Source organism: Gavia stellata, chromosome 1 (assembly GCF_030936135.1).
Source record: "Gavia stellata isolate bGavSte3 chromosome 1, bGavSte3.hap2, whole genome shotgun sequence".
In the NCBI taxonomy this organism is placed as follows: Eukaryota; Metazoa; Chordata; class Aves; order Gaviiformes; family Gaviidae; genus Gavia; species Gavia stellata.
Genome location: NC_082594.1, coordinates 1,996,677 through 2,007,820, shown reverse-complemented (window position 1 = coordinate 2,007,820; position 11,144 = coordinate 1,996,677). Strand labels below are relative to the sequence as shown.

The 11,144-nt window shown below is 48.5% G+C and overlaps 1 protein-coding gene across 4 annotated transcripts in view; it reads right to left on the bottom strand.

Moving 5' to 3' along the window:
• Positions 1-3,132: 3,132 nt before the first annotated feature.
• RAB6A (RAB6A, member RAS oncogene family) overlaps positions 3,133-11,144 on the bottom strand; it is a 64,687-nt gene continuing 56,675 nt past the window's right edge. For all 4 annotated transcript variants that reach the window (XM_059825335.1, XM_059825260.1, XM_059825188.1 and 1 more), the window contains 2 exons: positions 9,286-9,352; positions 3,133-6,196 (listed from right to left, as the gene is read on the bottom strand). In XM_059825335.1, coding sequence (XP_059681318.1) covers positions 6,132-6,196; positions 9,286-9,352 — 132 coding nt within the window. In that variant the 3' untranslated portion in view covers positions 3,133-6,131. The remainder of the gene's footprint in view (positions 6,197-9,285; positions 9,353-11,144) is intronic.

Sequence of the window (11,144 nt, the reverse complement as noted above, 5' to 3'; positions counted from 1 at the left end):
GCACTCCTTTCCACGCCACGTCCAGCTGCTGACCTGCAAAAGTTCCTTTTCCCCAGCTCAGGCGGATCCCAAGCTCCCCATCCCTGCGGTACCTGAACAGGGCTGATCCTGCTTCTCTCCTACCGAGCGGAGCTGTGCCGGTCTCCTGAAGAGCCAGGGACACCAAGCGATCCAGGCAAGGCCACCGAGAAGGGCAGCGACGGACCAGCACGTGCCTCCAGCAGCGATTCCTGAGGTCTTCACGCTGTCGGTGGGAGCAGCTGATGGCAGCCAGACCCCTCGCTGGGAAACTAAACGAAGGAGCAATTGAATAGGTTAAAAAGAAATTTGGAAGTACGAACAACAGAAGCCATCGGCCACAAAACCACCTGGCTTGGTTTCAGCTCCGCTCAGGTCTTCGCCCACAGGAGAGGGGCTTCCCAGGGGCTTTCGGTGCCGACTGGGACTGATGCTGCGCAGGACCGGAGGGACAAGAAGTGCTAAAAACCAGGAATTAGGGTTGACCCACTCCATTCCCAACTCAAATACAGACTCGCACAACCCCTCTCTCCCAGCAGCTGGAGCCCGCTTGACCCTCACTGCGCCATCAAAAACCACTTCTCTGGAAATAAAGCAGCTGCATCGCGGGCCGCTACGCCTCGGCAAATGTCAGGATCAAGCTTCGAATTTCCACCCATCCCCTCTTCCCAAGCTGGGATAAACACGGGAAAGGTCAATGCCATGTCCACCGCAGCCCCGGGAGCATTGATAGACACTGTTTTCTCCCTCCAACACCCCGTATCCGAGGACATGCAGCACCGCGGATGGACCGATGGGCTGCGCAGGGGGAATACGGAGCGATTTCAGTGCTTTAATTAGCGGTAACTTTAATCAAGCCTTTAACACAATCCTCGTTCCAGAGGCGCTCTCCGGGTGGCCGACAGCGAGCACTCAGAACGGCTTTAACTTATACCCAAAACCTCGGAAACAGGTGGCGAGCCTGGAAGATCCGACTTGGAAAGAGCACTCGCAGAGAGCCCCCTCCCTCCGAACCAAGCAGGGCAGAGCCGTGGGGGCAGCAGGAGCATCACCCAGCTGCCTCCTCCCACCCGGAGCTGCCTTCAGCCCTGCCCTACTCCTCATCCTCTGGGGAAGAGCAGAGCTGCTCATGTCATTGCAATTCAGCTGGTGTTTAACTCCCGACACGCCTGAGCCAGGCGCTTACGGCATCAGACCGGGCAATCGGTTACGTTCAGCTGCTACAAGAGAATCCCAAATACCTTATAAAAAGCCACATTTGACTTTGGCGTGCACTCAGGCCAGGGTGGGGAAGGAAAAGGTGGTTAAAGAGGGTGGAGGAAAAAAAAAAAAAGGATCCTTTTGCAAATTGATGAAAAACCAAGCCCAGCAAGCCTGGAAACCCCAGCTCAGGCAACGACCGAGCGGCAGAGGAGGAGGCTCAGCACCGAGCGCTACGGCAGCGCAGACTGTTTTGAGGTCCGGGTGTTTGCAGCTGCTTTCCTGACTGCGGGAGTGTCGGCAGCCTCTGCCGCAGCCACGTCGCAGGTAGCACGGCGAGAAGCAGCCTGCCCACCCCCTATTTATCTTCCTTTCGGGGCCAGTGCATGCCCAACATGGAAAAAGGCGCTGCTGCATCAGGTAGAGCCCTCTCACGCTCTAGTTTGCTGAGGATTTGGGTGCTGGAAGCAAAACCGATACTGTGCAGCGAAGGGACAGCGTCGGCTGCTGCAGCAGCTCTGCAGATGCTGCTAGGAGGATGCTGCGGCTCCTCCAGCACGGCAAAAATCGGGGCTGACCCTACCAGCGGAGCAGCCGAAGAAGCCATGAGCAAACGCCAGCATGAGGCACCCTCTAATCCGAGGCAGACACTCCCTATCTGACTTCATAGCTAATAAAAGCCCAGCAAGGTTGGGAGCAGAGAGCTTGACCCGCTGCAGCCGAGAGGTAGCGGCCAGGACCAGCACCTGCTGGGTGCCCCCAGCCCATGCCTTGCCCAGAGACAGCCCCTTCTCTCCAGTTTAATCCAGCGCCCTTTTACAGCTGGGCAACTGGGATACTGGTATTGGAGGCGACAGCCCCAAGGCTACGTACAGCAGCAGCATTAAGGTAATTCAACAGCAACGGGGAGCAGCGAGGAGTTGAGACCATCGGGCCTCAGTGCTACCTGGGAGACAACACCCGCTTATATCAAGTTGAGCTCCTTCCAACAGATTAATCCTAAACCCACTTTTGAGATGCGAACGTGTTGTTTTCTGATGCTCCCACCCAGGGCAGGACCTGGAGGTGCCAGGTACAAGAACAGCAGCTCCCTGCAGTGACAAATGCCTTCTCCAGTGACCTGTCCCCATACGGCTGCGCCCGTATCGCTAATTCCAGTACACCTCCACAGCTACAAGACTACGTCCAAGCTTCTTCCTCGTCAAATTTCACAACTGATTTATTGACGGTCCTTTGAATATAGAACAGCTTGAAGAATTGACAGAGGTTAGGCTGCTGGTGTTACCAGACCAAAACCAGTTAGTTTCCGTAGAATACTAGACAAGGATAACTCCATCTAAGAGCATCTGTTACTGGTACTCACCTACCTGTCCCCGCAGCCCTCGTCTGCCATCTCCAGCAAGATGGAGGCTTAAGGAGGGTCCTCCTCAAGGAAGGTGGGGTTGGTCCACCCGCTCTCACCGGGTATCGCAGAGCAGGCACCCAGGGAAGCCGAAGCAGGCAGCGGTGAGGCCACACAACGTGCCCCCATCACCTTTGTGAAAGGGAACGGAGGAAACGGTTGGATTTGCAAAGCGAGAAAGGATGGGAAAGGCACAGCTGCGGCAGGCAGAGGACGTGCTCTCTGTGCCTGTCCTCAGTATCACTCGTCGGTCACTGGAAACAATCGCAGAGACACCGTATAGAACCAGAGGGACGGTAAGCGCACAACTCCACCGTCTTTCCTCCAAATAAAAAAAAAAATAAAATAAAGCTTTCTCTTGCCCTTATAAAAGCCTCCTGCAGCACTTCAAACCCAAAAAGCACGAGCAAGGAGCAGCAGCCTGACACCCTGCACCCCCACAAACCTGCGTTCTGATGGACATACTGAGAGAAGAGACCCAGAGCTTTCCAATGAGACAGGTATTTATTTAGTTCAAGCGCTAAGGATTTGTTGTTGTTGTTGTTGTTTCATATTATCAAACAGAGCTGAGGTACCAGTGACATTCCAACATGAAGAAAAGGAACCTTTTTCCCCTTATACAATTTCTTCAACTACTTGTATCAAGACAAAAAGTGAGTAATGGAATAGCTGCATCATGTACTGTACAACAATCAAGCCAGAGTGGGGAGGAGAAAAGAAACAGAGCAGAAACCTTCACTGTTTACAAAATCATCACTAAAAAAGTCTGTTCCCGTGGTTCTACTGGCCATGTCGATGGAGCAAAAGAAAATTAAAACCTAAAACCTGACAGACGGATGGCGCGAGGAATTATGGTGCAAAAAAAAAATATAATTAAGACTGTGTTGCTCCTGCGCTCACTTTGGAAGTGTCTTTTCTCTGGAAAACTGGGATTAGGACAGGATTGAGTCCTGTAGTCACGTTAAGCACCGACTACCAGCAAGGACGTACGTTAAACGCAGCTGGCTGTCCTGAGCAGACCTCAGGGCCCTCCTGGGCGGTAAGTGCCGAACAACTGATGCCTCATCCTTGTTCCTGCAACCACTGGGCTGTGTTGAACACAGAGCTCATGGGCACGCTCCTTTCTAGACCTTTTTTAGAGCAAATTCTCACGGGCCCATCGAACAAACCTGCTCCCAGACGTGCGGCCGCTCTCCACAAGCGGCTTCCGTTAAAAAGCTGCTCGTCCACCGTAACCCGTACGTGCTAAGCCAGCTCCTTGCAAATCCAGTGCTTAAAGCTTGTAACTATGGGAAACGGAGAGGGTTGGTTATATCGGAAGCAAAGAAGCATGAGCTTGTGGAAAACAGCCAAACGATGACCAACGTAAGGTGCATGAAGAACCAAAGGAAAAAAAAAACCCCCGACACAAAACGAAAAAGCAGCAGGGTGAACGATTTTTGCACAGTTAAGAACAGTACAATACAGGAAAAGTAGCCAGGTTTCCTTCCCCCCAAGAGTTTCTTTTAAATAACGAATGATCCTTTGTCACATATCATTGATGTTTATTTCAAGACATGCCACGTCAAAAAAAACTCGCCTTTAATATTGCATTATAAAAGCACTTTACATCTCATTCTGCCTTTAAGTTATTGTTGTGCAGAGCTGCTATAAACCCAGGGCAGGGCACGAGTCTAGCATTCATTTCAGGAATGAAGAATTCCAAATCTTTTATGCCCATTTCCTGGTGAAAGTGGTGGTGGAGGACGATTCCCTTTCTCTTCCCTAGTTGGTTATTTTAGATGGAAGAGGGGCAGAAGAGAACAAAGGAGGAGCCTGAATATTTGCTTGCAATTGTTCACTTAAGTAGCAATCGCAACACAGACTCAAGAATTCCTTCCTGCACTGTAACTCAGCCATATTCGCCCAGCAAACAATGTATTTACAATTGTGTTTATTAACTTACACAGCAACTTCACAACGACTAGTAAAGATTAAAAGGGTGCACTTCTAGTGTGTTCGATTCCGTGTTTCTCGGGTAGCTACATCTCGCAACATCAGCAAAGCTCTAAACAGATTTCCTCAGCAAAACAAAACAAAAAATAATTACCGAAAATAGTAAAAAATTAAGCAAAGAAATAAATATCGAAGAAAAATGGTTAATTGTAAGCCTAGTTAAATAGAAAACTAAATTACTAGTTATTTAACCAAACTATACAGCTCTAGTGAACCAAACTAAACCAACTTGGAAGACTGAACATAAAAAAATGCTAAAAAATAAAGGCATAAATCTGCATAATCGTAAGTTGGTTTCCATCCTATTAAACTCCCTTCCTTTCCATCTAAGATCTCTCAACTAGATTTCTGCATGATCCAAGTAAACACCCCTTCCCCAGTCGACCTATGACCATGCTATGGAAAAGCGGGTGCGATTCCCCCTTCCGCCGCCCCCTCTCTCCCAGCCGTGAACTGGCCTGTGAGCAACAGCATCTCCACTGGGTCATCCAGCTGCTCTTTCCTCTTTTCTGCCCCAATTTCAAAAGTTTCAATCCGCTTCAGCAGGTTTTAGTGCCAGTCCTGAATTCACTTAATATTTCCCCTAAAAAAAAAAAAAGAAGCGAAACGCTTTCTCCTCCCAACAGCTGAAACGTTACGTTCCCATCTCTCGGGCAGTAATAATTTACTTCATTGGTGTTCTACATAAAAGGAAAAAAAAACGCTCTTAAAACTCATCTTGCACTCAAAACATATGTCCCTGTTTCCTGCAAGTGTTTTGCTAATGCACATCCACCCTTTCCTTCCCCCCCAAACCCTCCAGAATCCATTCATCCCATTCGGAAAGACACTTTGTGTTTCTCTGTATGCTTTCTTGGAAATGTGTTCATGTTGCCTCTGCAAGAACTAAAAAACCCAGTAGCCTTTCGTGGTGTCGAAACCCCCGCTAAAGTTGGTTTCCAAAAACATTTGGGGGTTTGAAAACCAATCAGACTATCTCTGCTCGTAAGAGTTAAGAGCTTGGTTTTAATTTTTTTTATTATGGTAAGGATAAGCATTTAACCCTCGGCATACGCCACCTCCGCTTGCATTTCTGACTGCTGCCTAGTCATTTCCAGTTTGTTAGAGAAATCAAATGGGTAAGATTTGCAAGCGTTCTTCTGCACATACATCTCGTCTAAGTCCAATTCAAAACTTACTCGGTTTCCATCATTTCAAAGTGCAATATCATAACATATTAAAAAAGGAACAAATATTAAGAAATTGTACCTATTTTTTTTAAAGTTATAACTAGAATATGCTGGAATATTTTGGCTTTTTTTTTTTCTTATAAATAATGAAGACACTGACATTTTCTTTGTGTGTGTGTGTGCTTGTGAAGCTAATAGATCATCTCCACGAGACAGCCAGCGATGATGAACTGCAATACGTTATTACTGAAAGGGGAAGGTTCAAGCCAATATTCACACTGCAGTCAATGAAGAGTAAAGGGAGGGAAAGCAGTGATGTTCTGGAGAAAGGTAGAAGCCACATGGTATTAGCAGGAACAGCCTCCTTCACTGACAGGCTGCTCTTGAGGCTTTTCCAGTTTTATGTCAATCACTGGAAGAAATAAGTTAAGGCAAACAGCTCTCCAACTCTATTTCCCTACCAGCACAGGTGGGGCAGGATTTTGACCAGCATTTTCAGTTCAGTATTTCCCACCGAAATACTCAAAAAGTATTTGTAAAAGCTCTTGAAAAGACCGGCTTCAACCCAAAGTCAAGATACAGATTTCTCAGCAGCCCCTCTTGCCCTGGCACTGGCACGTTCTCAAGTACGTAGCAGAAACAATGTCAGACCCCAAATGCCTGTCTCTAACCAGAGTCTGCTCTTCCCCAGCGATCTCTTCTTGTTCCAAAGCGATTGCTATGGTAATTAAAGATGTATATGCTGAAGGGTCTAATCACCATTTCCAGAGGGAACCAGTAACAGCTCGGAAACCCACAGTTTCAAATCAGCGCCAGACTCAGTCTTCCAGCACTGAGAGCAGCACCCAGGAGGGGCTCTACCTGCTGGCTCGAAGAACAACGAAGCCCTGGAGATAGCAGGAGCCTGGAGGAACCCATGGAAGGACAGCTTGCTTCCCTCTCGAACTCCTGCTCCTCTACACTTCGCAGCCAACCGGCAAGTACTTCCCTCTCGCTCCCCTGTCCGCATGCAGCTTTGGGAGAGCCTGTTTGGGTGCGAATACAGATGGCAGCGTGTGCCCTGCTAAGAGAATCCCCCAGCAGCATATTCTAGCGAGGCCATTCCTTCTCACGCTGCACGCACCGCTAACCCCCCGAGTACTTACACCACCCACAGCTCGCAGATGCGATCCTCCGTACACACCAGCCTGAACTCTCCCATCAATCCTTCCTCTAGTTAAACCGCTCTGCTAACCCCACCGCCAGCCAACAAAACCCCTGCCGCCTCCCTGAACTCACCCCTCGCAATGACAGCTAATACCCAACACAAACATAAGGTCGCTGGAGAGCTTGCTGCTCTGAACCAGCCTGTGATAAGCTACTCCCTTTGTGGCCCTCGAATTCCCAACGATGCCCTACAGTTACAACACTTACGTAGCCTTTCGCAGGAGGAGCTTTGAACGCTAATCCCCAAACCCGACTCACGGTAGTTCAGCACAAATCTCAAGTGTTTCTCTTATCAGTTAGCACAGAGGCAAACAGGTCACACAGCTGGTACTTCCGAATTATTTCTTTAGAGGGTTGAAGTTGCTTTTTACAGAGGTTAGAAGAAAATAAACAGAAAAAGGGAAACCAAAGACCAATAATTCATCTCGAATATTTGGTCCATTTGGCTGATTTAAACCTCGACACATATTGAAGTCAGAGATGCTCGAAATGAGCCTTTCCAGTTTCATCACTGAGCACGAGCAGTTAAGATCCTTGAACCCTCAACGTTCTGCAAAAAAGCCTATGGAAAGTCCCCCCCCATTAATCCTAGCGCAGCTGTCTGGAGACAATCATATTCAATTTCTGCTATCTGCAGTCTGCAGGAAGTCAAATTCAAAGTGCCCTTACTGCACTCCCATTTCGAGACTGGTGATCAAACTCCCTGATAGGGAAACCGCAGGCCCATCAGCCAGTGCCTGTGCATTCTACCACCGTCCTCTCATTAATAAAGATTGGTGCTCATTAACCTTTTGGTGACCTGCAAAACAAAATACTTTTGATCAATCAAGTCCATATCGCACAAAGCTTGTGCCTTCGCAGTTGCAATCCCCAGCTTCCCAAATCCTCCTTTCCCCTATGCAGTAAGGCTCTACAGGAGATGTAGTTTCAGCACCAGGCTTGTCCCCTCCTACAGTTCCTGCCGCATCCTTCCTCCAAAGCACCATTTCTCCTCCGTTTACCAGCTGCCAGCTACGTGATCCCTGCTGCAAATAAAACTCACAACCCTGAAAAAGTTCCTCTTCTCAAAAAAGCTCACCCACTTCTAGCATCTCCTCAACTCTTCCCATCAAGACGCAACACAACCCCTCTTTGCTCCCACCTGGAAGCACCCACCGTGATTTCCCCCACTCCTTGTCCGTTCACCTCCTGTCCAGCACTCTTGCTGCAGGAGGAGCTGCGTGCAGAGGCAGGCAGCCCATCTCTCCACCTTCTGCATTACCTCTCCTCTCTAATCCAAGTGAGCAGAAATAGGTAGTGAGGTGAGATTGTAAGAAGCGGCTTGGTTATCACAGAACTTCTTTCACCTTCAGAGTGATGCTGAACAACCACAACCACTCCTACAGTTTTCTCACAAGCTACCCACAAAAGCACCTTCATGGGCTTAACTGGCCTCCCCAAACACACCCAGCTGGCCAGGTAAGCAATTCAGATTTAGCCATCCTGCTTGTTATGCAGAAAGCTTTATCCCTTTTCCATCCCTCATGCCACCTTCTTTCCCTTCCCCAAGGCAGATCCCTTCAGTTGAGTCTTCTCCTCCCTCGCACCACGCAGATGCCCGCCCAGAGCTGTCTGGGGTCAAGCACTGCAACAGGCTGCCGTGGGATCTCCGTCCCTGGAGATTTCTGAAGTTTCCCTGAACACGACCCTGAGAAACTGGCCCGATTTTGGATTTATCCCTGCTTTGAGCAGGAGGGTTGGAGAAGGGACCTACAGAGGTCCCTTCCAACCCAGCTTATTCTAGGATTCTGCAAGTCAGATCTGAAAGTCTGCTCTGCAAGAGCCACACAGTTGTTTTCAGGCCTTTTTGCAGCTGTTTTCTCCCACGCCACAGTCTCCCTCTCCACATCCAACCTGGTCAAACACCAAGCAAAGTATCTGTCTGGATCCGTTTGCACCCTTCTGCACCTTCCTGTTGTCCTCCCTTCAGCTTTCATTCAGTTGTCCTCACTTTTATACCACCTCATGCCTACTTCCCCTGCTTTACAGTAGAGGCCTTCACCCTTAACACCCCTACTCCCAGCCTTCTATCCCACCAAGCCTTCTTCCTCAGTACTTCAAACTCGAAGGTTACTTGCCCCTGTTCCCCCCTCAGGCCTCTTTTCGGATGTCCATAAGCTGACTGAGGGCTGCCGGAGACATATCGCTCCCTCCTCCTTCACCCTTGTTATTCAGAGCCTGCGTTTTCCTTGTCCACGGTAATGCCTGGCAGCGCTTTGCCACCACTGAATCGCAGCACAGACGCATAAAGGATACTGTCTTCTCTACTTTTGTCTTGTGTGCTTTCCATTCCAGGCAAGGCAGCTGCCACGCGTCGGAAAAGCTGCAAAAAAGCACACAGGGAACAGATCAAAACAATTGTACTTTAAAGAGTGCGCACCCCAGTTGATACAGTTCAAACAATGATTCAATACATCCTTCGGTACTATTTACACTGCTTACACCAAAAAGCCTGACACCAAATATAACCTTTATTCTTAGGAAACGGCAAACCACATTTTTGTTGTTATTGAAGATCAAGTGTTATTGGCTACAAGCAGCAAACCTTCTATCACCTTCTCTGCAAATACGCTCTGTTTGGAATCCAGCATGTCCACCTCCCATCTGCCACATTCTATAGACCCCAACAACTTCCCCACGTCAAGTGGGAACTCGACCTTCACACCTCCACAGAGTATTTGTTACACAGGAGCACGAACACACTGATAAAGTCAAACACAACATCCAGAAGACAGTCACCAATGCTGGCCAAGCTGGCGTGTACAGAAGAGCATCTGAATAGGGCATGTACGTAATGACATCTCCTAAGTATCTTCTGCCAGGCTCCACGTATCTGTGGCTCAGGATCTCTATGAACCCAGACAAAGGATCTTTCTTTCAGGCATTTGCCCAATGCTTTTCTGCGCGCCCTCAACTTTTGGTATCCACTCCATCGTTATCATACATCCAACCCACACGCAGGGTATGTAACAGAACAGGAACATGTGTCAAGTGCACTTGCAATCCCAAAGCAGTTGTTCTACCTCTCACTCGGACAGTGGTCTCCAGTTTCCCAGCAAGGTCTTAACTCCAAACTCTTCATAGTTTTATTCCATTTGAAGGAGGCTGAGAGGCAAGACTGAACGGGACCAATTCCCTCTCCCACATTTCCTGTATTTACCCTTGAGGCTCAGACTTGCGTTTCCCACCACATGGCTTTTCCCCAACCCTCTGGGCAAGGAGCCTACAGATTTGCCCACTATTAATGCATGATAATTCACTTGAATATCCTGAGCCCACAATAGTCTTCTCCTGCACAGGAACAGCACAGTTAAGGACTGTCCTTCAGCTGACTGTGATTTCTCCAAGGAGCTGCCATTCAAGTGGTAGGAACCACGCATGTTTCAACAGCAGCTTTTTCTTTTTCATATGCTCGGCAAGCGCAGAAGGAGGGGAGGACAGGACAAATCTGATGGACAGATGAATACAGCCTTTGCTGTTCATCAGGGTTATCAAATGATTACCCAATTGTTCCTTACCTTTGGAGAACAGCCCTAGTAGAGTTTTGGTCCCACGCTGATGCACTGAGCGCACACACCCAGACATAAACATCTGACATACATTGCATTAATGTTTTTACACCGTTACAGACATTCTTACTACTATGTATTTCTTGCCTGCACATTATCAGGCATCCAGGACACTAGATGTTTCCAAGTGCTCAACACCTCCGTCCATCAGTGTGTTAAAATCACCCCACTGCATGCCCGACAGCAGCTCGGGAGTCCCAAAATGCCTGGTGCAAGTCTGACGTCAGTCTTAACACGTTAAATTGACATTATTGCACGTTATTTCACTCCTCTCCTCAAACGACACAAAGCTAAACTACTTATTCCCAGTGACCCACTTTCCACAGCACACTGTCAGTCTGTTTATATTATGAATGTAGGTACCTGAACAGCTTTGCAGATCAGGGCCCAAGTGCTTTTGCAAATTTGGCCCCGAGTGTCCAAATGATGCTGGGAAGACATTAAGACAACTTTGTTGGCTTGACAAGTACCCTCCAAGCTAATCATGAACAAGCCCCCAGGTTTGTCAGGTGTGGCTGTGACCGTTGCAGGATGGGTACAAACACA